At 43.1% G+C, this 27,942-nt stretch overlaps 1 protein-coding gene across 1 annotated transcript; it reads left to right on the top strand.

Moving 5' to 3' along the window:
• On the top strand, window positions 1-27,857 carry fer1l4 (fer-1 like family member 4). Its single transcript, XM_076743576.1, has 49 exons — window positions 1-175; window positions 888-943; window positions 3,484-3,572; window positions 3,718-3,817; window positions 3,916-4,010; window positions 4,228-4,272; window positions 4,829-4,987; window positions 5,136-5,196; window positions 6,128-6,259; window positions 6,373-6,435; window positions 6,555-6,639; window positions 6,720-6,885; window positions 7,153-7,333; window positions 7,703-7,889; window positions 8,164-8,243; window positions 9,019-9,141; window positions 9,364-9,427; window positions 10,081-10,184; window positions 10,289-10,397; window positions 11,472-11,679; window positions 12,678-12,810; window positions 12,911-13,011; window positions 13,101-13,188; window positions 13,341-13,457; window positions 13,580-13,732; window positions 14,181-14,385; window positions 14,547-14,671; window positions 15,370-15,504; window positions 15,618-15,791; window positions 16,399-16,509; window positions 16,609-16,770; window positions 16,947-17,121; window positions 18,111-18,223; window positions 18,354-18,470; window positions 18,843-18,882; window positions 19,861-19,961; window positions 20,927-21,061; window positions 21,144-21,263; window positions 21,522-21,649; window positions 21,737-21,907; window positions 22,170-22,324; window positions 22,662-22,843; window positions 22,992-23,077; window positions 23,164-23,262; window positions 23,710-23,827; window positions 24,597-24,720; window positions 24,815-25,116; window positions 25,710-25,810; window positions 27,273-27,857. Exons 1-49 carry the CDS (start codon window positions 97-99, stop codon window positions 27,451-27,453), a joined length of 6,138 nt encoding a protein of 2,045 aa, XP_076599691.1. The 5' UTR covers window positions 1-96; the 3' UTR covers window positions 27,454-27,857.
• Window positions 27,858-27,942: the final 85 nt, after the last annotated feature.

Raw genomic sequence — 27,942 nt, 5'->3', positions numbered from 1 at the left:
TTCCAACTGCTGAAGAGACAAGACAGAAAAGAGCAGATGAGTTCAGAGAGACAGGATGTAGACAGGTGAACAGGTGTGTCAGGTATCAGGATCATCATGTCCATCACTGTGAATCTGAAGAGGATCTCCAACCTGCCGGGACGATCGGACAGAAAGGTTGAACTCACCTTCAGAGGTTAGTAACACTAACCTTCCTGTATCCTTGCGTTTTATATATATATATATAAAACAGCTCTATGGAAAGTTCTGCTTTCAAAAATATACTTAAGTAAAACTACTAAAACTACACTAGCATTAGCAGCAAAGTGTTCTGTTACTTTTATTGATACATGAATGAGTGAATACTTTTTAATGTTGTATAACCTGTTGGGTAATGAATTGCTGTTTCAGCTCTTCATATGTTTTGTTTAATCTGAAAGTGTAAAGTAGCATAAAACAGAAAGTTCTTTAAAATTCCTAAAACTTGTACATGAGAGGGTTTCGAGTGTCTTTCCTGTTTCAAAATCAAGTGAAACGACAGTCAGAATAAGGACTGTCGATTCCACTGGAAGCATGTCAGGCAGAGATGTGTTGATGGCAGCGTGAACAGGAGTTATGACTACAGGAAGCAAAAACTGTTTCAGCGCTCATATCGTTTGAAGGAAGACTTTAAAAAAATGTGAACCTGTCCTTGAACAGGGCCCGCGTGTGAAGTTTAACCAGAGCTCAGACAGGTTTGGTTAAAGAGGACATACAAATACAAGCACACGGCTCTGAGCTCATATCTTTGTTGATTTTACTTCATTTCCACGCAAGGAAAAAATAAGTGGAATTAAACACACTGTCTGTCTGTCTGCCTGTCTGTCTGCCTGCCTGTCTGCCTGCCTGTCTGTCTGTCTGTCCTCCAGGTTTCACCCATAAAACCAGAGTCCTGCAGTGTGAGAACTTGGCCATCTTCAACGAGGTCAGTAATCTGCGTCACATATGTGATCCGTCCACTGTAGACACATTCAGACCAATCAGAACAGAGAACAGGGCGTTGATGTTGTCAGTTCCTGTAATGTCCACTAGGCGGTGCTGTCATAAGACTGTGTTGAAGTGAATGGGAGAAAACATCACCTTCTCTCCATGAATACAAATTAAATACAGTTTTTACACATGTTCAGCTCTGAGGAGTTCACTGACCTTCTGATGTCAGTCTGAACTTTACTAATGGACTTCAGGACGATGAGCTGCTGAGATTTCAGATCACATGACCGTCATCAAATTTGCCTACTGTGTGTGTTTGTGCGTGTCACACATTGCCACATTGTGGGGACTTGCTGTGCTTGTGGACACAAAATACAGGTCCCTATAATGCAAATAATTAAATATTCAGGTGAAGACTTGGGTTAAGGTCAGGGTGAGGTTAGGGTTAGGGTTAGACAAGTAGTGCTTACGGTTAGGGTGAGTCTCCAGGAAATGAATGTAAATCTGTGTTTCTGTGTTTATACATTGTGGGGACTCACCTTCCTTATGGGGACAAAATGCAAGTCCCATAACATAAAACATAAATGAATGAATGTAAGTGTATGTAAAGTCCCCACAAGTGATGAAAACACGTGTGTGTGTGTGTGTGTGTGTGTGTGGCTACGGTTGTTTGTCTGCTTCAGATTGAAACTATTTTAATGGAGCTGATAGGAAGCTGTACCCCTCCTACAGAACACACACACACTCACACTCACACACAACCACTCCTTCAGCACACACACACACCTACAGCTGACATGATTCTGTTTCATTCTGCTGTGTCCGGCGAGGCTCCTGGAGAAAAACAAACCAAAATAAAGAATCCATGCTTCAAAATAACATTTTACATAACACAGGGATTAGCATTAGCATTTATGTAGCTGTTAGCTGTTATGCTTCACTCGTTACTCCCTGTATAACAGACAGTCAGTAGATGACTCTAAAATGAGCAGTATATTGAGAATCCAGACACTTTTTAGAAATGTTCACATCATAAAATGTGATGCATTGCATTATGGGAAACATGACATTGACACTGTTTTTCAGTTTCATTGTGAGGATTTTTTAGGCACCGTACAAAACATGAAGTTTACACTTTACACTCAAAACATGGCAGACAGTAAATATAGTGCACTATATAGTAATATGGAGTGAGACTATGGTAGATGAAAAGTGGAGGGATCATCACAGTCATCCTGAAAGGGCCATGAATGTGTGAATCAAATCCATTCAGTAGGTGCTGATATTTCACTGGGTAAGAGAAAACCGCTGCTTCCTGGTGCCACAGGTAAAGTCAGTAGGATTCATCCTCTGGGGATCTTGAATGTCTGTAGAGCCATGATGCTAGCTTGAATGGATGAGCCATCCCAAGTGAACAACACAACAAACTGTTGACTAAGGTTGTGTGGTCGGGCTGGATGGATGCTGCAAATATTCACTGTGATTTTGAGGATTTCCTACGTCTGAAACAGAAACTAGAAGTTCCGGCTTCACGTCAGCTTGATGTGGTGAAGGTACAGGTTGACCTTTATAGAAGGTCTCCAGCAACGGCCACACGGACCCAGGGTTACTGTAGTGTTTAGAGCCATGACAGCATGAAACATTTCACCCTTGTGATCAGAAACAAATTCGACACATTCGATTCAATGATCAGAAGACTCTTGTTTGTCTCATTTGTTGAAACGAAGCCTCCACCCGCTTCACTACGTCACCACATGTCTGTTGACACACGCACTACCGACCGGTTAGATAATGTAATTACAGGAACTTCAGTGTGACGTGAACACAGCAGTGAATCCAGAGTATCTGAGTTATATTAGTTCTATTTCTCTGTTCAGTCACTGAGTCAGGCCGCATTTGTTCTTCAGGTGTGACCAGGTGTTTTTCTGTGTGTGTGTGCCTGAATTTAGCACATGGTGATGCATGATAGAAAAACGTGTTAGGACAGACACAACCCTTCGTGCTCTGGCTTCAGTCTTTCTTCGCTGTAAACAGAAGTCAGCAGTGGGCCTGATATTAATATTAACACAGCAGCTTTGTTGGTGGGTTGGTGGGTTGATCCCTGGCTCTGAAATATCACTGAGTGAGACACTTAACCTCAAATTGATCCAAATGTGTGTTTATTTACTTTGAACTCAGTTAAATTTCACATTGCAGCCAGGAGAAAAAGACCAGGGAGGACACTCACCTCCAACACCGGAGACCATGTTTGTTACATGTAACATGTATGACCACCTGCTGTCATGTGTTCTAAGGTCATGACCCTTGAGCCGTCTCCCTTTGCTGAGGAAGGCTGTGAGATGTGGCTGAAAGCTCAGACAGAGCTGAACTTTTAAAGCAGATCATTGTGTCACTTCAGCACTAAACTAATTTATGAAGTTTGAGCTTTCACTTGTTTTTTTTTATTTGTGTGTGTGTGTGTGTGTGTGTGTGTGTGTGTGTGTGTGTGCGTGTGTGTGTGCGCGCATGTGTGTGTGTGCGCATGTGTGTGCGCAGCATTTCCGCTGGCCTCACTATGGCAAAGTGATCAAAGAAGAAGTTTTGTCCATCAGTGTTTACAACTGCAGTAAATTTTTCTCCAACAGGTAACACACTCACACACACACACACACACACACACACACACACACACACTCATAATATACACATACAAACACACATTGTTTTTGTATTAGTCATACTTAAAATGAATGTGTGTGTGTGTGTGTGTGTGTGTGTGTGTGTGTGTAGACTGCTTGGTAAGCTGGTTGTCAGTCTTCAGCATGTTGTTACTGCTGGGAGACTGTTGCTACGGGAACCGATCTCTGATGCCAACTACAGCCTGACTGATGTACGGACACACACACACACACACACTCTCACACACACTCTGTTTTACAAAAGATCCCTGATGTTGGTAGATCTCACTGTCCCTCTCTCTCTCTGTAGATCTTTATAGAGTTGGATATTCAGTATCATCCACTTGAGGGAACAGCAGGAGGCTGGGAGGGACTCGACTTCCTGGGAGTCGAAGACGAAGATGAGTAAGATCACATCCACATCACCTTTTCTAGACTGTCGTCTGTCTTTGTGAAAGCGGCTTCAGGACATATTTAGCCCAGCTTTACTCAAAGACTGGGAGCAGGAGAAAACTGTTTGTCGAGCTCTGAGAAAAGAGAAAATGATCGACCTCTAATGACCGAGGAGAGCAAATAATTCTTTTGTGGTGTCATTTTGTTTCTCTTCTTCCTTCGTCCTCAGATCGAGTCTGGTCATCAGGAACGACGGATTTAATGACCCTGAAAGGTGAGAATGTCCATGACTCACACACTGACTGTCTTAACCGGAGCAACATAGGATACTGATACTGAAGTCTCAATGAAAAGATGATGTTGGGCAAAATATCAGACATATTTAAGTACTGGCCCATCAATCATCAGACCTTTGATTCTCCTTCATATACATCCACTTCTTGTCATGTGCTTTGGTCATGTGATGACACTTTTTTCAAAACAAGGAAGAAGAATGCATGGAATAAAAAAGACGACATTTTTCTGATCGATATAACATCTTTTTAATTTAACATTTTCTGATGTCATTGTGGTGCCCCCTTGTTTTGTCTCTATGTATCTAGAGACTATTTTGACACAGCCAATCAAATCTCACATAAAGCTGTAACATCAGTGCTCCCTCAGACACAGCAGACGGTCACGTAGTGGCAGACCCCACCTCCAGTCAAACACGTTTTTGTCAAGCGCTTCATAAACTCCACCCCTCTAAACTCCACCCTTCTATCAAATCAAAACAAGCACACATAGTATTTTGGGAAACTGTTTATCCCTCTCTCTTTCTCTCCTGTCAGTCAGCAGACTGTCACTCGCCCGGGTCAGCTGGATAAAGAGGCTCGGCGTCTGGGGCGGAGCCTGGTCCAGACTGGGGATGACAACGAAGACGACGATGATTATGATGATGACCAGATGGACGTAGAGACTTCCAACATCGTCTTCACTCCTCTGCTGAGGTCTGGTTACCTCCTTCTGTTAACTTATCTGGGTGCTGCAATACTGATCTGCTGTCAGCAATGTGTGTGTGTGTGTGTGTGTGTGTGTGTGTGTGTGTGTGTGTGTGTGTGGGTGTGTGTGTGTGTGTGTGTGTGTGTGTGTGTGTAGTCGTTGCAGGCCGATGTCCAGAAGTGTTGCTGCGGCGACACCCAGAATCCAGAGCTTCCAGGTAGGTTCATTCGTCCGTTCACTCTTGAGTGTTTATCAGGGTCCATGTTAACGTCGCAAGAGTCTAAAAAAGGTCCAGACTCTGAATCGTCCTGAGGATCTTTTGGAGTCAGATAAAGTTTCAATTTGCCTTTGTAGCGATCCGTTATTATCTACATATGATCCACAATGAATAGTATTGGACATGTTGGCAAAACGTACATCAGACAAAGTGAATCTGCAGTAAGACATAGCTGAGACTTCAACTCACATACATCTTCTCCCGGTTAAACTGCTTCCAGTTTCTTTCAAGAGTTCCACTTCAACAGAGGTTTTTTTGAAAAATCCTACATAGTATACCTATAAACACCAAGTATACAGTAGCTGTAAGAGAAATCAATTTTTTGTAGGTTTTTACAAAGTAAAGAATGCGTTGTTTGAAAACACTGTGGTCAAATTTTAGTACACAAACTTAGTATGGCTTGTCGCAGCACTTGTATCACACTGTGCTCCTGATGCATCCTCACAACAGAGCCAGAGGGACACGGTCTTGGTCAAACCTTCTCCAAGTCCACAAAACACAGGCAAACTCCTATGAACCCTCCAGTATTCTTGCAAGAGTAAAGATGCTGGACTACAGTTCCACTACTGGGACATTATCAGCATTGCTTCTCTTGAATCTGAGGCTTGATGATCAGCCAGAATCTCTTTTCCAGCAGCCTGATATGACTCAGTCCGTGTGCCAGTCCACAGACACTGTTCCACTGATATGTGCATGGTGGTGAGGGTTCGTTCAGTTCTCGCTTTTTTACCTCAAGGGCAGATCCAGTTAGCAGACAGACCTCCCAGCCATTCAGAAGAAATGTTTACATCACTTAGGAGTGTGTGTGTGTGTGTGTGTGTGTGTGTGTGTGTGTGTGTGTGTGTGTGTGTGTGTGTGTGTACGCGTGCAGGTGAATGTGAACATCCTGGAGGCTCAGAAGCTGGTTGGAGTGAACATCAACCCTGCAGTTTTCATCAAAGTGGGAAATCAGAAAAAACACACAGCTACACAGAAATCCACCAACTGCCCTTTCTACAATGAGGTACAGCAGAGAGGAGTACAGCAGATTACAGTACTGTACAGTACAGTGCAGTAGAATGAAGCAGAATTCAGTGTAAAAGACAATACAGCTGTTTACCTCTTCTCCTCTTTCAGAATTTCCAGTTTGAGTTTCAGGAGTATCCACAGATCCTCTTTGATAAAGTCATAGAGATAACGGTCAGTTCCACTGTTTAGTTTTTAGTTGTTGTTTTTTTACTTCTGTTTCTACTGCTGTTACCACGGTCAGAGACCTGGCCATGGCCAAAGTGAACACCTTTAATGTCTCCTCCTCTCAGGTGTTCCACAGGCGGGCCCTGGCCTTCCTCATGACCCACATAGGTACCTTTAAGATTGACATCGCCACTGTGTACAACCAGCCAGGTACCAGTACTGCTCACACTGCAGCATTCTGATCAAAATGTTGTAATACTCACTGACCTCTGACCCCTCTGCATCTGTAGACCACCGCTTCTATCAGAAGTGGGCTCCGCTCACCGATCCAGCAGACACCAGGTCAGGGGTCAAGGGTTACGTCAAGGCCAGTCTCAATGTGCTGATGAAGGGAGACGCTCTGAACATGCCCAGTCTGCCACCAACCTCGTCTGAAGCCAGAGGGGATATAGAAAAGTCAGTAACAACACTGTGAACACTGTAAAGCACTGTCATATGAATCATCGTCATTCCTGTGATCACATCAAATTTTACTAAAACACAACTACACGACATTTAATAAGGGATGAAATCCAAAATCAGATGGGATGGTTGTCTTGAGTTGGTTTGGCCAGATTAAGATGGTGGGCATCCTGAGGAAAATGAGGTGTGGGCCACCCCACACACCTCACCCCTTATGAAAAGCCAATGCAACTGAGTACTGACGCTGTGATTTTCTTGCAGGAACCTGCTGCTTCCTCGTGGTATAACTTCTGAGCGTCCATGGGCTCGGTTCCGTGTCCGGGTCTACAGGGCCGAGGGCCTGCCCACCATGGGGTCAGGGCTAATGGCCAAGATGTCAAAGGTCACTGACCGGGTGGTCTTCATTGATCCCTATGTACAGGTGACCTTCGCTGGTCAACAGGTACTCAGACGTGTGAATACACTTTTCATTATACTCTCCTGAAGGGTGCAGCACCAAGAACCTTTTGAGGAACTCAATAACTTAACCTACATTTCAACAGGAGGAACCACGGACTAAATTTAGTTCCAGGTGCCAAAAAAGTCCAACTCTGGAGGAGTCAGGTTGTCTTATGGGTCAGAAACTTTTGGGGTAGAGCTTGCAGGGCTGGACATCACTGACTGGTCCAGACCAGTTCCTCTGGTTCCATAGTTCTTGAAAATACTTTGATTGAAAAATGTGAATTGTCTTTAGATTCTACAACTAGGAGTCACTGAATTTGAAATTCTCTAATCGCACTGTGTTTGTGTGTGTGTCTGTGTGCCTGTGCAGGGGGAGACGTCGGTCGCCAGCACCACCAGCTCTCCAGTTTGGAACGAGGAGATTTCTTTCATTGAGCAGTTTCCTCCTCTGTCTCAACGAATCCGAGTCCAGATTCTTGATGACGCCAAGATGGGAGACATCGCCCTTGCAACGCACTTCCTGGACCTGCAGCAGATTTCTGATCCCACCAGGAACGGTATGACCCACGGCTTACACATGCTCAGTGATACAATACACAATCATCTTCTTTCTACTTTAATGGTAATCCACTGACTTCACCTGCAGAGAGATCCAGGTCTTTTTCTAACACAGGCCTATATTAGAGACAGGTCTCTATTTTTGGAATTGGTGCTGTAGAAATGACGTGTGCACATGTCTAGACACCAGTCTTTACTTGTTTGTGCCGTTATTTCAATACCAGCTTTCATTTGAGAATCTGTTGTAATAAGAAAATATCTGACTGTCTGCAGGGTTTAACCCCACCTTTGGTCCATGTTGGGTTAACCTTTATGGCTCTCCTCAGAACTCCACCCTTGGAGATATTCACCAGGTAAACCAGACACATCCAAATCAAACCTGACATTTCAATAATTTGACATTTTAGGAAATAAACGTATTTGTTTTTTTCTGAGAGGTAAATGAGAAGATAAGATCGATACCGTTCTCAAGTCTGTATGGTAAAACATGGTTACAGCCAGCAGCTGGTTAGCTTAGCATTGCACCAAGATTGGAAACAGGGGAGACAGCAAGCCTGGCTGTCTAGAAAGTTTAACAAAATCTGTCTGCCAACACCTTTAAAGCACACTAATTAAAAGTAAAGGTTTGTTGTTACAGTTATCAGCAGACAAATGGAGACTCCAGGAAACCACTGCATCCAGCCAAGGAACAGCGCAGCACATAACCCCTCATACAACCACTAACCCTCCATTTTTGTACGAATTAAATAACTAAGATATAACTGGTTAATTTGTGAGATTTAAAGGTGCCAAATAGGTGTTTTTTCTTTTTTTTACTTTTGGACAGAGCCAAGCTAGCCAGTCTTTACACTGAGCTACTGAACACCGAATCATAACAGAGGTTATCTCAGCGCACTCTTCATACAGTGCAAATCTAGACTTCACACTTTATGATACTGTAGCATGGCGACAGTGGCTCGGAAAACTCCCTTTTAACAGGCAGAGACCTTGAGCAGAACCAGGCTTTAGGTGGGCACTTGTTGTAAACCTGCCCTGTAGTGCGCTTTTCAGTCCACCTTAAAATATATGCAGGATTAGAACAGACTAAACAAAACTGATCCAGACTGACTAATCATCTCTCTTCTCCAGGCTTTGAACCAGGGTCTGGGTGAAGGAATCTTTTACCGCGGTCGAATCCTCCTTGCTCTCTCTGTAGAGGTTTACTCCTTGTCCACTGCCACCACGGATACAAGCTCAGTTGTCTTGGGGAAGGTACCTCCTATTTCCTGTTTTTCATAAAAGTTGAGCCTTATGAACAGTCAAAACATCACCGTATATGCTACAATGGTCTTTTAACAGCAGTAGCTATTTCCTGTTGCATCTTTAATTGGTGTGAAGATGTTGTTAGCTTTTAGCTTTTGCAATTCTCCAATCACCTTGTCAAATCTCATATGACCTCACTGACTCTTATGTGACTTTTTTGTGTCCCCAAAGGCAAAAGGAGCACTGGGGAAGCTAGGACTGAGGAGGAAGAGCAAGATGACGGAGAGGAGGGAAGGTCAGTCGACTGATGAGAAGCAGGAGAAATGACAAACTCACCTTTAAAGGGGACAGCGTTGTTTTCTATCATCGTATAACAATGTTGATGAAACAGAAAGGAGAACCAGTTTTAAAAAAGCAGAAAGCACAAATTCTTCTCAAAGTGAGACAAACAGACAGTACATTCCAACATTCAGCGAAGTCATCTTGTTGTCCATCTTCTCCACAGTCAGATAAAAATATGGATGTCTGTTTCATCTCTGAATCTCTCAGTGTTCAATATAGGGACGGATTCAGGATATATTTAGCCTAGTTTAGCACACAGACTGGAAGCAGTGGGGAAACTGGCCTCGCTCCAGCAAAAATGACACATAAAGTAGGATTTCTCAATGAGTTTATTCAAACTGCAGTCTAAAGAGTTTTCACTTTTGGTTTTCAAACGCTTTGTCGCACAGGTAAGTGTTGGATGCTGAAACTATTAAATGATGCTATGCTACAGTAAAAATGTAGATGTGAAGAAATCCTGTCATCAGGAACAGTTGGTGCTGATCATACATCTCAGACTGACATGGGGCAGCTATGGGCCTTTTTTGGGACTTCTAGGTTGGAGACCTCTACATGAATTTATAGTTTATTCATTATTTGATATTTGTCTACTTGCTGTTGCCATAGCATCTCCACCTGCCAGCAGATTGGTGGATGACTCAGGAGAGGCAGGAGTTGAGGTACCAGAGGCTATTACTGTAGAGGTTGAGGAGACCCACCCACTCCCTGAGGTCAGTGCTGTCACCACCAACATCATCACCATCATCTTGGATGTGCCTGTGATATCTAATATTTTAGAAGGAATAACTTGTTTTGTCTCGTTTTTACTTCTCAGGGTTTCCTGGGAGAGAAGGAGGAGTTTCTGTTATTCGCTTCTCTGTTTGAAGTCACTATGCTGGACCCGTCTGTGGGAACCAGACCGATAACCTTTGAACTCTCCATAGGTAAGCAGTCTATTTTATGTGCAGGATGGGACAATTGTTGCCTTACAGACACATCTGCACTGGGGCTACTACTAACACCTAAAGCAGTTATTTTCACTCTTGATTAATCTACAGATTATTTTCTCAATAAATTAATTAATCAGGTCAGACAATAGTGATCATCACAATTTCCCAGAGCCTAAAGTAACATCTTCAAATGGCCAACTAATAGTGCAAAAGTTAAAGATATTTACTATTCCATAAGACAAAGAAAAGCAGGAAACCCCCACAAGCTTGAACTGAAGAATGTCTGACATTTTTTCTCTGAAAATTATGTGAAGCATTAATTTATGATCAAAAAAGTGTAGATTTTCTGTAGAGTGTCTAATCAATTCATAGACTGTTCTTTTCAGCTCTAATCTGTATGGTTGAAGGACTGTTATACTATTTTCCAGTAAAGCAAATTGAAATGTTGTTTCCCATCATTCATAATTGTGCAGAGCTTGATCTCATTGGTATGATAACTTTGTAGAAACTGCTGCAGCTTCTCACTTGGCATAAAGTCTAACAGGGTATTCAGACCTTCAATCAGCCATTCACAAAATAAAAGTCACCTTCTCTTTCAAATGAGTTAGTAGAGGAAAGTGTGACCTTTCTTGCTGTGTATCATGCTTGCACTTATAATAAGGATTTTTATGGCAAATTGGTGGGAGCACTTGGAATTCAAGCTTAATCACAACATCAGTGAGATTAGACCTAAAAATAAAAATCTTGTAAATTGATAGCAAGACAAACTTATGACTATTGTGAGAAAGAAACACTGCAGGACCAAATGTGAGCTGGTTCTTTACAAAACATGGCCATCACTTGGGGGTTGGCTCAGTCTTTGGGTAGTGGATTGTGGCTAACTATGATTAAAAATCAAGTCCTGTCAGTGCATTTGGGCCTGCTGTGTGCCTGAGTTAGCACCTGATGCTTGATTGAGGCCACTGCTGAACTGGACCATTTTGGCTATTTGGGGTTCAGATGTGGACTTTTATTTTGAACATCAAACTCTTGAACTTCATCAGCTGTTCTGCATCTGTTCCCTGGCAGGGAATTATGGGAAGGCAGTTGAGGTGGGGAGATCCAAGAAGAGCCAGAGTAGAGAGGAGCTGAGGAGGAGCAGGGAGGATCTAAATGAGGAGGTGCAGGGTCTGCTGGAGTCAGAGGATGAGATGGACAGAGAGGAGGTGTTGAGTCCCGAACCTGAGAACAGATCTGTGTCTGCTGCCATGAGACCCCAGCCCACAGAGTACGACAGGTAAATAACCACTGCACCTACACCAAAAACTACTACACATCCAATTTCATAGTGGCAGATGGAAGAGCCAGACATCTTTCTCCCCAGCCTCATCTTCCAGCTACCTCTTGATGATCCCAAAACCTTTTCAGGTCAGATTGGATAGATACTGCCCTTGAGACACCTTGCCATGGTAACCATTCCTCCAGGTCTTCCAACTCAACCTCTTCCCTCCGAATGCTAAGGCCTATCTCCCCTTCCTGTGTTGTTAGATAGTTATGCCTTCTCTTCTGTGACTACTAAAGCTGCAGCCCTTCCAGCCTCCCATTACCTGTCTACCCTTTCTCATCTTGACAGCTTTCTTCACTGTTGCTGTGTGAGCAGCTGCCGCCGTAATGGAAGCTTTGAACATGACCCACTCAGTTTCCATGTCTTAACCTCTCACGGGATGCAATACAAATTCCCCTGGATGAAGGAGTAGAATACCTCAGTAGAGTCCTCAGCCAAATGGTCCCTATCTATGTAGTCCAGATACTTTATCCTAAAGATCCTGATTCATAGATGTTCTTGAATTGCACTTAGTCTGGCTTCCTGCCTGCCACCAATCTGCCTTACCTACCAGGAGGTATCGCCCACATCAACACAACTCCCAGGGACACATAAACCACTCCACTGCTGCTCAGCAAGTATATTGGGTCTTCCAGTAGTTTCTTTTCACAGTTTCAGCAGTTCAATCCTGGCATGTTAACATGCTGAAGTGTCCTTGAGCAACACACTAACTCTCCTGATAGTTGGACTAGTGTCTTGCATGGTAGCTTGCTGCGTTCAGTAAGTGAGTGTGGAGGCAGATTATAAAGTGCTTTGAGTAAAAGTGCTATATAAGCAATACATTTACTGTTTACCATGATAATGAGGCCAATCTCAGAGGAATAACTTCTGGCACAACAGTAACTCACAAACACTGCCCATTTGCTGTCTGTCTGCTTGGCTGCCTGTGTCTCTACCTATCTGTCTCTCAGGTCATTCCAGTGTATTCCTCTCCATCCCCCCTTTATGAAACAGAAACCTTGTCTGTTCGTCTGGACTCAGTTTGAAGATCACAGTTTTCGTCTCTATCAGGCTAACTGGCTCAGCAAGATGGCTGACAGACTGGTGAGAGTCGAGTGGTCTTTAATTTCCATGATGTGCATCACACATTTCTTTCGAACTGTGGTCACAGTTCATCCTCTCCTCTGCTCCCCATTATTTTTAGGAGATTGGTCTTGATGAGGTGGAAAGTCTCTTAAGGAGGCCTAGGAGTAACGCAAAGGAGCGTTTGTTGAAGGTGCTACTGGAGCTGGTGGCATCCTGCAAGTAAGTTTCCTCCCTCTGAAATTTTGATAAGAATATATTTTCTTTGATTTGATTTTTCCCTGTCTGTTGCTCTGTCTGCCTCTCTGCAGACAGTTTAGTGCTTTCTCAGACAGGGGGTCTCAGTCTCGTCCCAACAACTTGGACAGACGCAGGAAGGAGTTAATCAAGAAGAAATTGGTGAGTGTGTTCTCACTTGGCTTTCATTCTACCTCTTTGCCTTTCTGCCTGTCACTATCTACATGCCTGACTGTCTTGCTGTCAGTCTGTCTTCCTGTCTGTCTGTCTGTCTGTCTCTCTGTCTCTCTGTCTGACTAAATTTGTGTCTCCAGATCTTACTGGCCAGACACACAGTGAGGGCCAGGCGGAGGGTCACCAGGCGGACAACCAAAGAACGTTTGATGGATATCAGGAAACTTCTCAAGAGACTCCGCCTGCTGGCAAAAGAGGTCAGAGGGCGTAGAGTGGTCCCTCTAGGTCACCACAAAGACGTCAAGGGTTGCAATTTATACAGTATGTCTGAGGACTGACACCCCACCCCCTCCATTCCTCCCACCCACACTCTCTCCAGCCTCAGACTACCATCCCAGATGTGTTTCTATGGTTACTGAGTGGAAGCAAGCGATTGGCCTATGTCAGGATTCCTGTCTACTCCATCCTCTTCTCTCTGGTGGAGGAGCAGAGGGGGCAGGACAGTGGCAGAATCTCCACCCTCTACATGAAGGTAACCATTTTAACACTGACATCTGTCTGTACAATATACAATCATTGGTAGCCCTAGCTGTTGTGTTTCTAAAATCAGTAATGATCATCAATCAGTTCTGTCAATAAAACCATTGATGTTTGCTGTTCTATCTCTAAAACCATTGATGATGTTTGCACTTCTATCTCTAAAATCATTGATGATGTTTGCTGTTCTATCTCTAAAATCTTACCATTCTGTCTTTAAAATCATCAATGAAACTTGCAGTTCTGTTTCTAAAACCATCAATTATGTTTGCTGTTCTTCCTTTAAAATCATCAGTGATGTTTGCAGTTCTATCTCTACACTCATCAATGACAGAAGTGATGCATCCTTTTCAGTCTCTGAAATCATTGATTACACTCCCTGTTTGCTGTCCTGTCTTTAAATCATGGATGACACTTTTGGTTCTATCTGTTTGACTTTCCAGTCTCCAGGAGGTTCAACAAGTGAGATCTTTGCGAAGCTGGAGGTGTATCTGTGGCTTGGTCTGGCCAAGTACAGCAAAGAGGCCATCTCTGGCTTGCCAGAGGAGTTTTTGCCAGTTTATGAAGAAGAGGAGGAGAAGGAGGAGGAGCAGAGAAGGCCGGTCCCCCTGGGGAGGAGGAGAATTCCTCACAGTCTGTCCTGCCAGGGTAAGTCAGCTAGAGAAAAGTTGGTCCTTCAAAATGAAAGGCCTGTGACTAGTTTTATTTGGACCTCTTAACCACAAAGCTTTACCTGGACTCAGCAGCAAACTGTCTGTTCTGGTCAGGTGAAGGCAGACCTTTCTTGCTTTCTCGCTCTCTTAATGCAGATAGCAGATACTTCCAGCTACGATGTCACCTGTACCAGGGGCGTAGCTTGATGGCTGCTGAAAATAATGGCCTATCAAATCCCTTTGCCAAAGTCCTCTTCTCTACACAGTGCCAGGTTACCAGGGTAGGTACAACTGACCCACTGGTTATACTTGTTGATTCAATGAGCACACTGATTTCAAATTCTGACAGTTCAAATGCATTGACCTGCTCCATGAAATCTACAGAACAAATCACTCTTTCAGTTGTTGCTTGCTGAAGTTGCCATGGTTTAGTAGCACATCACAATTCAAGGATTTGCCTCTTTTACAGTAAAATTTAGTTTGTTTAGAAGAATACAAGGCCCTCCAATCAGAAAGAAGGATGTTCTGTGACTGTAGTATAAATTACAATTGATCAAGTCTCCAATGATTCAGTCTGTAACTTCCGTAATAATGGTATGTGCGGCAGGATCCGAGACATCCTGGCTTTTAATTGCTAGTGCCAAGCTCCAAATATCACTGGATTGTACATTTCCCATGATGCAACATGATAGTGTCTTTCTTTAGACCCTTCCTGTCTGGCAAACATCCATGTCTTTCAAACTCACCACCTCCAGTTTGAATGCAGGCTTTCTGTTGTGGATTCGTAGTCTCCTTGCTCACAAAAGATATCATACACCTGTTTTCACATGCTGAGTAATGCCAACCATGACCAGTTAACTGAACTTCATTTGTAAACTTGTGCCCCTTTAACACGCACTGTGTGTGTGTGTGTGTGTGTGTGTGTGTGTGTGTGTGTGTGTGTGTGTGTGTGTGTGTGTGTGTGTGTGTGTGTGTTCAGGTGTTGTTTGACACTCTCTCTCCAGCCTGGTGTGAGACTTTGTTGTTTGACAGAGTTCTGCTGGAGGGGACGAGGGAGGAGCTCCAACGAGACCCACCCCTCATCATCATCAACTTCTACAGCCACAACACCATGGTAACACTGATGTTCTCACCATCCTACACGTTCTACTTCTTTCTGTACATATTGAGGAAGTGATGACATAACACTCTGTGTGTGTGTGTGTGTGTGTGTGTGTGTGTGTGCAGGGTAGTCCGATACCTCTGGGTCGGGCCTTTGCCAAGCCGGAGTTTAAAATAGTGGAGCAGTTGTACCAGAAGCCCCGCCTCCGGTTCAATGAAATCAGCCTGGGGAGGGCCCCCGCTGGTGAGCTGTTGGCTGCCTTTGAGCTTATCGAGCTGGACTACTCTGGGTTTGGAGAGGTGACACCTGACAATCAGTCACTTAATCAATGTCTATTACATCTCAGGTCTAGTAGTTTTGTCCATCATCTCTGTTACCAATAACAATTGTTTGAAGCTGAGACCTGGGAGTACTGTGACATCACCAACAGCAAGTCTGGCAGAACCAACCTGAAATATTGTTCCTACCAGGTGACATAGATAGGAGCCAGCCTGATAACAGTTCAATCCTAGGTCTCCTCCTCTTCCCCCTTTACACAAGGACTTGTGGTGCTGTCATTCACTCACAAGGCTTCTCCTACCACTTCTGCTGAGGACACAGCTCTTCTTTTCTTTCCCTCGGAGTTGACACTCAGATTGAGTAACCCAAAATGCCTGGCAGTGAGAAGTGAAGCAGAGTGTGGTGTCATCTGTGTGACAGACGAAACAAATACCATGTTTGTGGATGATAGAACTTAATAGCAGCTTATACAAGCTAGACACAAGAGTACTTGATACTGATAGAAAACATGGACAAAGACACCAAAAGAGCTGTAATGAACCATAATTTTCCTCCAACAAAAACACAAAAAACTATGTAAGAATTAATTCTAGACAGTTAACTACAAAATTATTACACCCCCTGTAGCCCTGTCTTCCCAGCAGTGTGGACCCTCAGGAGCTGACTTACCTGGAGGACCAGAGATGTTACATCATCCCAAAAGGAGTCCGACCTATTCTGAAGACCTTCAGGATTGAGGTCTCACACACATGCTGTTGTTGTTGCTGATGTGTTGGGGCATCTATGAAGTAACTGAGTCCTACAGGATGCTACCTGCGCATTTTTGTGTCTGTCTAGGTGCTGTTCTGGGGTCTGCGGGAGCTGAAGCGGGTGGAGCTGTTTGAGGTGTCACGTCCCCTGGTGAGGATTGAGTGTGCAGGACAACAGCTGGATTCTGAAGAGATCGAGAACTTCAAGACTCATCCTAACTTCACAGAGTTGGTCGGCTACATTGATGTGGTCAGTTTCTGTCATTTTTGATGATTACTGACATTACTTGTGACTGATCCGGCCTAAAGAAATGCAGCCTTCTTTCACTGAATTTGGAGGCCATACCTGGTGTATCCATTGCATGCATACGGACCAGAAACATGGCTAACATCCTCCTTTCTGTTCGTGTTTCCTCTTCCTATCAGGAGCTGCCAGAGCAGACCTACCTCCACCCTCCTCTGACATTATTCGTGGTGGAGCAGCGGGCATTTGGTCGGTTCGCTCTTGTCGGGACCCATGTGGTCCAGAGTCTCATGGATTATACCCCACCTGAGCTTGGGGGGGAGCGAGAGGAGGAAGAGGAAGAGCCAAATCCAAAGGGTAAGAGCTATGAAAGAAGAAATAAAGGTAGCATTCATAGTAATACTGTCTACCAAATGGTTAGAGTTATCTGTTTTGATACATTTTGTAACATTCAGAAAGGTACTATGGATATGTTTCCTGAATGTTTTAATTGACCATTTACTGCCCCCCTTAGTTACTGTCTGCCTGTCAAGCTTTCACATAGTGCATGCAGTGGCAGATTTACCAATCTTGGTAAGTTTTGGTTGGCAATTTTTGGCAGCGGTAGAGAAACTTCTCATTTCAAGCTAGACTACTGACTGTCACTGCAGCTAGCTAGCTAATAAATGTTAGCCCTGTGAATTGGTTTGTTGGACAAATGTTTCACTGGTTTGTTTAAAACCTGCAAAAGGGTCTTAACCATACACTACCTTGCTGCATGGGTAATATCATTGCCTAATGATGCAAAAGCACTGAAGCTAAAGCTAGGTCCCAAAGTTCTTGTACTGCAGGATGGCTAATTAGCACTAGTAGTGCAGTGGTTGGACTGTGGTTGCATAAATACTCTCTCCTACAGTGTTCATCACGTTTTAGTGCCCCCTAATTTTTTTTCTTAATTTGCTTTTGATTTGTCTTTTGGTACATGTTTTCTTAAGTTGCAGTGCGTTCAAACCACCATGTGTTGAAATTACGCTCACTTATTTCTGTCAATAGTGTGCTTATTAAACAGGCATGCTAGCATTAGCGACTTGTGCTCTACAGGCCTGCCGTGCCTAATTATGGCTGCCGTGCTTTGATTGGACAATTTTTGTCTGGGGGAGGGGTCAAGTAATTAGTCAGTTATTATTATGAAGTGATTCAAATTTGTGAATTCTTCTAATAAGTTCTACAAAGATTAATCCATAAATTTACCCATCATTACCTGCTTAACAACTGAGTCTGAAACTTTGAGATTGGATGTTTCTCACAGTTATGCTCTCTGGGACTTGTGAAGTTTTTATGGACAGTTTCTCTTTGTCTCTCTCCAGTGAGCCAGAAAACGACGAATGTCAACCCTCTGACGTCAGTGAAGAATATCGGACTCAGCAGCCTGTCAGTTAAGCAGTCAAAGATTCCCATCAACCCCATCAAGCTGGTTAAAGTGCGTATATCAAACTCCTCCTCTTTCTTTTCTGTGTGTTAAAAACAGAAAACCAAAACTGTCCAGACAAACCAGAGTTCAACCATAACAAATTAAAGAACGAGCTGATGTTTACATTTTGCTCCCTCAGGGTCCTCTGAAGAAGCTGCTGGCGAAGGGGGAGGAGCTAGAGGAGGAGCCCCCCGAGAAGGAGGAATTGGATTGGTGGTCCAAATACTATGCTTCACTGGAGGAGCTGGAGAGAAAGGTGAGACACTGATTTACCTGCCTCTGCTGCCGAGACTCTTTTTGAGTCTGTCTCTCTCAAGTCCAAGAAAGTGCAAAGCTAAATCACTGGAGAACACCTTTAATAAGGGAACACATTCATGTGGGATTGTAGAAACTAGCAGAAAAAAGACACAAATAAATTAAGAAAATAAAGGACATAAATAAGTCTACCTTCTAGACTTTATTGAAGACGATTATTATTGACAATTAACAACAGACTACATGTTAAAATGGAATTTCTTCACAACGAATATGTGTTAAGTTACACATTTCAGCTTTAAATAAGAGGATAACCACATGAATTGATAAATCAGTCTTTATGCATCATGTCTGATGTATTGACTGTCTGCAGGCTGCTGAGCAGGAGGAGATAGAGGAACAAGCAGAGACAGGTACAGTTTTAACTTTGTTATGTCAGTCATGATAATGTGTATTTTGCCATACTTGTCTATGTATACAAAATTATTCATTATTTAAATTATAGTCGAGCAACAACAAATACCGCTGTTTCCAACCAGCAGCTGAGCGCAACACTGAAGTGTGTTCAACTGCAGTTCCACTAATGTCCACTTGATGCTGCTGTGATAAAACTGTGACTGTATTGAAGAGAATGACAAAAACCCAACGTCTCTCTACAGATAAAGTCATTACAGTTTTTTTTTCTGCAGAACTTCTCTAAGGAGATCATTTACCTTCTTCACATGTCAGTCTGAGGGCAGCTTTTCAGAATCAGTGTTCCATGAAAAAGATGTTGCCATGTTGTGTGTCCGAGTATGTGGATATATATGGGATCACTGCAGCCATGCGTGATAGCTGAACATGTAATTCAAAAACCAAAGACATCAATCTGCTGCAATGGTATAACAGCCTGCACTCTTCTAAGAAAGCTTTCCACCAGACTTTGAAACCTGGCTGCAGGGATTTGCTCCCTTTTGGCCTTAAGAGCATCAGTGAGGTCCAACACTGATGTTGGATGGTAAATTCTGAGATACACTCAGCGTTCCTGTTCCAAGTGTTGGATAGAGTTGAAGTCAGGGCTTTGTGCAGGCAGGTCAAGTTCTTTCACACCAAACTGGAAAACCATTTCTTTGTGGATCTGGCTTTGTGCGCATTGTCATGTTGAAACTGGAATAGAGCTAGAAGCACTCTGTTGTCTAAAATATCATTGTATTCTGTGTTAAGATTTCACATGAATGGAACTAAAAGCCCTAAACCAGGAACACAAATACAAAAGTAAAAGTACACAACAGTAGTACACTTGAGGAGTTGTCTGTTTCCACCTCAAGACTTGTGAGACATGCAGTAAAACATAATGAGAGAAACCAAAAACATGTTCAGAGCTTTTTGTTGGTGTTTTCTTTTTTGTTCAGATGGAGGGAATCTGACTATGGCAAACATCGAAGAGGAGGATGAGGAAGACGTGGAGGAGGAGACTGAGCCTCCCAAACGCAAAATGATTGCCACACTAAAGGTGTGAGGTCACTGTGATTGACAGCTGACAGTCCAGTCCGTCAGCCAAGGCAGTACTGACGTCAACAGTGCAAACATTGAATCTGCTGTGTAATGTAAAGTGTCTCTGGTTGTTGGAACTAAGAGAAAACTTTTGTTTTGGATTATTTTTGGGGCATTTTTTCACCAGTGAGAGACAGACAGGACACTATTGCCCTGCACCAAATGACACACAGACAAGGTTAGAAATTACACCTACCTGATAAAGACCCAAGTAGTATTTCTCAGGAGCTGGTGGCAACCAAAGCAGAGCTAAAAGGAGAGTGAATATCATAGTCCTGAAGTGGACTGTGGAAAGTCTCCTACCCCTCCATCCATCCATCCATCCATCCATCCATCCATCCATTTTCATCTATTTTCCAGGCTTGTGTCACCTGTCTATTTAAGGTAGTCCAGCTGTTCCTCTCCCCAGCCTCATCCTCCATGTCCCTCTTGAGGATCCAGAGGCTAATCCAATCTCAATGGGATAATCTCTTTGGTTTTGGAATTGCAGGATGTATGAGCTCCTCATCCTATCCCTAAAATTAAGCCTAGAAATCCTGATAAGGAAGCTCAATTTGGTTGCTTCCAAATTAGTTCCTTCTCACCACGACAGTCTGGTACAATGTGTCTTGACAGACCTGGTCCAAGAGGACCCAGGGACAATTAGGGAACAGAGTGGTGGTGAACAGACACAGTCCTCTTTCATCCACTTGGTTATTGAACATAATGACACACACACCTGAGACTAGTAGCTATACAATGGGACCCTATTAGACCTGATTAGACAGAATGTAATTGGGACCAGGGCCCGGATGAGGAACCAAGTCGACCCACTATGACTTTTAGTTTCACTTTGTTCAGAACATAATTTTCCTAACAGTCTGAATCATGATGTTGACACACAGATAAAGGTATGTCTTTGTTTGTGTTTTTACGTGTGTTCAGCTGTATGGAGGTGATCTGGAGTCAGAGTTCCGCCAGTTTCAAGACTGGCTGCAGATCTTCCCGCTGTATAAAGGCAGAGCAAGTGGCGAGGATGATGAGGGGGATGAAGAGGAAAGGCTGATGGGAAAATACAAGGTATTGTAGATGGAGAGCTGTCTGTTTGTCTGTCTGTCACTCTGCAGAGAAATGTTCATTATTCCATCCTCTCCGTCCACAGGGCTCCTTCCTGGTTTATCCGATTGATTCAGGAGACAAAGAAGAGACAAAGTGTCAAATCACCAATGGAATCCCCAGAAACTCAGCCATCAAAGTCTTGGTCCGAGTCTATATCGTTAAGGTACCTGTCTATCTATCCAGAATGTCTTTGTCTCAAACTCACTTGAACAGTCCAACATTTTCTAACTTTACACTGTTGTTACGTTCAAGGCGTTCAAGGATGCTCAGACATCTGTGATGTGAGGGTTGGATGAACAGTAACCATTTTCACATAAGAAACAACCAAATTCACAGTCTGTCTCTCAAAGCTGTGTCACGGGTTAACAGTATTGGTATGGTACAGTGTTTGTGTTCCTCTGTCTCTGTTTGTGTCCTGCAGGCCACCAATCTGGCTCCCACAGACCCAAATGGTAAAGCCGACCCATATCTGGTGGTGCGAGTTGGACAACAGAGTCAGGACACCAAAGATCGTTATATCCCGAAACAGCTCAACCCCATTTTCGGAGAGTCAGTACCTGTCTGTCTACCTGTACCTGTCCAACACTCTCACTGTCCGCCTGTCTGTCTGACAGTATTTCTGACACTGTTTTTCAGGGTTTTTGAATTCACCGTGTCTTTCCCGCTGGAAACAGAGCTGGTTATCAAAGTGATGGACCACGATCTTGTGGGAGCTGATGATGTCATCGGCGAGACACGGATTGACCTGGAGAACCGGTTCTACAGCCGCCACAGAGCCTGCTGCAGTTTGGCTCTGTACTATGACATGTTAGTACCATGAATACATCACATTTGTCTCAGACCTGTTCCACATTAGAACCAGTACTAGAATGTGTTAGTACCAAAACCACAGCATGTTACAACCAGAACTACGACACACTGGACCTCGAACTGAGACAACACAGTACCAGTAGTAGGACATATTAGTACCAAAACTGTAACATATCGATGAAGTACTGATGAAGTACTGATGTACTTCATCAGTAGGAAATAAGTGTTTACCTGTACCTCTTCCTGACGTTCTCTGCAGTGATGGTTACAATGTGTGGCGCGATGCGAAGAAACCATCGACTATCTTGGCTGAGCTCTGCAAAAAGAACGGCATACTGTCTCCAGAGTACAGAACATCTGAGGTCAAAGTCCTCAACAAAATCTTCAAGATCCCACCTGACGCAGTACCTGAAGGTAGGACAGACAGTTACACTGAGCCAGATAGAGTAAGAGGTGTTATATTCTGAGGTGCACTTATAAATAATGTACAAAGTGGAAGTGATCAGTCCATAGTTGTCACATAAACATACAATATCATGCACCACTACTAGTATTGCTACCACTTCTTGTTCTACTTATAGACCGCAACCATTACTTAGGCTCTATTTCTGTTAGTACTACTGACACAATAGTAGTACTGTTGCTCCTGTCATACTGCAGCCACCTGCAGCTCTACCAGCTGTACCAGCTCTAACAAGATTTTTAGTAACAACAGTGGTAACAGCTCTGACAGCAGTGTTGTTGTTATCAGCTCTGCTGAAGAAGAACCAGCGGTCTCCAGAGGAGGAGGCAGAGATGGAGGAGCACGCAGCCCTGAGTGTGCTGCAGCGCTGGGGGGAGATGAACGAGTTCCTCCCTGCAGCTCTTCCTCTGGTCCCAGAGCACGTGGAGATCCGCTCACTGGTGAACCAGGAAAATCCTGGCCTGCCACAGGTAACCACAATACAAAAAATAACTACAGTACAAACAATCACAACAACAAGAGTGACAACATGCTGCTGCTGGCATTACTCCATCATCAGGAGTGTGTGTGTGTGTGTGTGTGTGTGTGTGTGTGTGTGTGTGTGTGTGTGTGTTCCAGGGTTACCTTCATATGTGGGTGGACATGTTCCCTACTGATATCCCAGCTCCGCCCCCTGTTGACATCAAACCCAGACAACCTGAACAGTAGGTTGACACACTGTGGAGGTCTGTGCAGAAGAACAGAAGCAGGAGTTACAATAAATAACCTTTGTTGTCGTCCATAATAACAGGTACGAGCTGCGTGTGACCATCTGGAACACTGACGACGTATATCTGGATGATATCAACCCATTTACCGGTGAACCGTCCTCTGACATCTACGTTAAAGGGTTAGATCCCCAAGCACGCACGCACACACACACACACATATGTGCGCGCACACACACACATCTGTTTACAGGCTTCTTTGTAATTAAGATAAAAAAGAACAAAACTTTATTCATTCTGAGGGAAACAAAGCACAAAGTACAAAAGAGCGTGAATATACCAGTCCAATCCACCAATCCAAAATATACACAATGGCAAAAATAAAATAAAGTGTACAGTAAGTAAGTAATTTACAGTAGTAAGTAAATAAAGGAATGATTGTTTAAAAGATCACTATGAATTTTCATGGTTAATCATCTGTTATCAGTGTAGACTGAATATGTGTCTTGCAAGAATGGAAACGTTGACAGGTGAAGCAACAGTAACGATGGTTTGCAGGGCTTGGTGACCTAATTAGGCATTTCTGGTCTCTGAGGACTCTGTTTTATTCAGTTCTGTTCTCTGTGCAGCTGGATAAAGGGGCTGGAAGGAGACAAACAGGAGACTGACGTCCATTTCAGGTCTCTGACTGGAGAAGGAAACTTCAATTGGAGATTTGTGTTCCGCTTTGACTACCTTCCTACTGAGGTACACATACATGGACACACACACACACACACACACACACACACACACCTGGTGACACCTGGACCTGCTGTTGGTCCACATTACCCCCGATCCCTTAATGAATCCTGATGATAATAGCGACCTCCTGACCTTTGATGTGGTGCCTCTTGGACTACAGCTAATGATTATTTTCCGTCTTGATTATGTGGCCATTATTTTAAAAAATGTTTGTTGCTATTTCCCAGAATCCAAGTGGATGTATTCAGATGTCTTGTTCTGTGTTACCAGAATTCAAAGATATTCCATTTACAATGACATAAAACAGAAAGAAGCAGCAAATCCTCACATCAGAGAAGCTGAAATCAAAGACTGGTTGGAGCTTTTGACTGAAGAATGATTAATCAGTTAACATAAATGTCAAATTTAACATCAATCAGTGTTCTGTCTTTCAGCTAATCAGTTAATTGGTTAGTTACTTCATCCGTCAGGATCACATTTCCATTGTACACAACGTATATCAGTATTTTATCACAATTTACAGTGAATGTCTTCATCCTATTCCTGTTCCCCAGAGGATGCTTCATTCATCAACAGCCTGACCAGGGTGATTTGGATTGATAAACTTATCTCATATTGGATCTCATCTCATGTTTTCAGGATAGATAAATCATCAGTTGCTGGTTCATATTGTGTCTGTAATGAACACTGCAGCCACTTGGACACGCAAACTGAATTTTACACTGTTAGTTTAGCTGTTGGTGGAAATAAATCTTCTCCTCTGGCCTTGTAGAAAGAGGTGGTGTATAAGAAGAAGGAGTCCTTTTTCTCTCTGGAGGAGTCAGAGTTTCGGCAGCCGGCTGTTCTGACGCTGCAGGTCTGGGATTACGACCGCATCTCTGCCAACGACTTCCTGGGTGAGACACAAACGGACAGGACAATAATGTAGTATTTATCTCTAATTTATTAACCGTATTTCCTTTAAAAATAAAAATCCTCTTCCTCCTTCAGGCTGTATAGAGTTACATCTCAGCGACATGGTGCGACCAGCAAAGTCATCCAGGAAGTGTACGATTGAGATGGCGAAGGACTGGGCCAGTCCTCGAGTCTCCATCTTTCGTGCCAAGAAGGTGAAGGGCTGGTGGCCACTGACCCGCTTAAAGACAGCCGAGGACTTTGAGAAGGAGGAGAAGGAGAAGAAGCGGGCCAAGAAGAAGGGGAGGAAGAAGAAGAAGAAGAACGACAAGAGGGCCAAGATGAAACCAGAGGACATCCAGTACACCGACAGCACTGGCAACACTTTCCTGCTAATGGTACAAAAAAAAAAAAAAAGACACACACCTAACACTAATACTAATGTTGCAGGCAAGACACAGTAACTACATACTGTATTGGCAGCAGTCTGTTTTACCATACAAGTATTATTCAATCGAAGTTCATCATTTTATAGTACCTACAAAATGAAGGCAAATCCAAACCACATTTACTGCACTGGCTGTAATATATTGTTACTCAGGCTGCAAAAAACTACACTCTGGTTCAATCATCTCTATTATTTGTATCTTGGTTGACCCCTCTTGTTTCTGTGTTTGAGTTTGGGTGGTATTAGTAGAAGAAATTAGAGACGTGATGTTTGAAATTAGGCAGATTTTTTTTTTTTTCTGATTTACAGTGTTGATGTCTTTGAAAAAAAGCCAAGTAGAGGCAACTGGAAATAATCAGTGAGTGTGAACATTATTATTGTGAAACGTTCAGTGCAGGCAATCGCACAACCCTTGATGATAACCAGCCTTTATAAGAGACTGGCCTTTATTTGTTAATGTTGGTCAATATTTGAATAACAGCTTCTCTGGAGAATTTACATAATTAATGTTAATATTAGTTCTAATTTAAACTCTGTTTGAAGGGAAAGGTGGAGGCGGAGCTTCAGCTGGTGACATTAGAGCAGGCAGAGGCCAACCCTGTGGGGCGGGCCCGCAAGGAGCCGGAACCCCTGGACAAACCAGAGTATGACACACACACACACACACACACACACACACACACACACACACACACACTTACTGTTAGGGAAATTACATAGACTGACATTCATTTCCAGACTAAACTTTTGCATTACTGTCACATTACCCTAACCCTCATCTCAACCACTGACCCAAAATCAGCTGCTTGCCTATTTTGGACATGAGTTTTTATCCCAAATGGCACCAGCTGTTCCCAATAAACTTGTCTTGAGTATAAAATGAGTCTCCAAAAGTAGCACTAGTCATACCCTCACACACACACACACACACACACACACACACACACACACACACACAGTTAAAGGATAGGGTTCACAATTTTTGAGGTAAATCGTAAAACAATAGTCAGATGCCCATATGAAGTTTTACTTCCTGTAATCATTCCTCTTATTGACATTGGACTTAAAACATTCCTGATCTTTTGTGCTTTCAATGTTAAAATCTACAGTCCTCATTCTGTGTGCAAAAATACACTCACAAGTTTATCTGAGGTTAAAATGAGGCTTCAACGGTCTGAGTTGTTCAGGTAAGGAGTACATCTTCCACAGTTCCAGTCTTTTATGTGAAATTCCCTCTATGCATTTCCCTGAATAATGCTTCCATGCTGGAGGGACGGTAAAACAAAGACCACTGGCAGATACCTAATGACTTGATTTGTCTAACTCAGACTACTGAAGCTGCATATTAACCTCAATAAACACAACATTTGACTTTACTTTTACACAGAACAAAGACTGTGGATTTTGTACCCCAGTTTACATTTGAAGCGTATTATGAGGAGCTCTTTTAATACCCAGTGTGAACAGAAAGAAGGACGACCCAAAGCAAAAATGCTCATATGACACCTGACTGTTGCTATAAGTCAGACATGAGAAATGAGAAATCGTGAACCTATTCTTTTAAGGCCTGGCCCAACGAGAGAGTGGCACAGTGAAATTCACCCACACGCCTTCAAGAAATATGGGATTCTTCGTGATGTAGTGACTACTGTACCTGCTGATAAACAACTGTAGCTGCCAAGCTAGCATGCTAATGAGCCAGTAACTCTTCAAGCTTCTCTCTGTTTTCTTGTCTTGTTTCGTGACTGAGCTTACTAGCTGTTACAAACCATTGCTTTGTTGTGGAGAAGTTTATATTCCGACAAAGTAGGTTACGTAAATCGAGTTGCTGAAACATAGCTAAAAAGTTATGATAGCTTTTCCCATTTTGGACTCTTTGGCTCTCCCTCAAAGGTCAGCACTATCAAGACTTGCTATTGGTCAGCAATATGAATTCTTCTGTCAATGTTCAGTTAAATCCATGTGAGTGGAGTTTCAGCACCCTGATACTGAATCCACTGATTGCAGCAATTCCATTGGAATTAACTGATTCTGCTGTGAAATTTCACCTTTTTAAATAAGACTCAGTTCAGGTGTAAACAGGTGTAAACTGTCTCCTCCCTTTAGTCGTCCCACCACCAGCTTCACCTGGTTCGTCAACCCAATGAAGACCTTTATTTTCCTCATCTGGAAGAAGTTTAAGAAGTTCATCATCACTCTGGTCATCCTGGCCATCCTCACGCTCTTCCTCGCCCTCATCGTCTACTCGCTGCCACAGCAAATCTCCACCCTCATTATCAACGGATGAAGAAACCTATGGGGAGTCTTCATCGCCTTGTTCTCAAAGACTGTCAGAGGTGTCTGATCCTGAACTGATTAATTCTACGGATGATTGAAGTCATATTTAGTCTAATTTCTATGGAGCCAATCAGTAGTACTACATTACCCAACATCCCTGTGTATAGGAACACAACTGGGGTGATGGAAGCAATAATCAGGGATCTGTTTTACCGTTGGATTCATCCGCCACCAAAGGAAATTACTGACCACCTGCAGATTTAACTCACATATTTATATTGTGTAAATAAAAGATTGTTACTAGACAGTAAAATCAGCACTTTTCCTGAACATAAACACAAGCCATTTGTATACAAGTGTTATTTTGTTGATTGCTGAACGTCTGTCTGAACAATCTGAACGTTAGCTGTTATTTCTGAGTAAATAAATTAATAAATATTAAACAGTGATTTTATCAGTGCGTCTGCAGGAAATGAGCAGAATGTTAAAACCCACTATA

The sequence above is a fragment of the Chaetodon auriga genome, chromosome 2, assembly GCF_051107435.1.
Source record: "Chaetodon auriga isolate fChaAug3 chromosome 2, fChaAug3.hap1, whole genome shotgun sequence".
Classification (NCBI taxonomy): domain Eukaryota; kingdom Metazoa; phylum Chordata; class Actinopteri; order Chaetodontiformes; family Chaetodontidae; genus Chaetodon; species Chaetodon auriga.
Note: the sequence above shows the minus strand (reverse complement) of the source record. Positions and strands in the feature narration are given on the sequence as shown.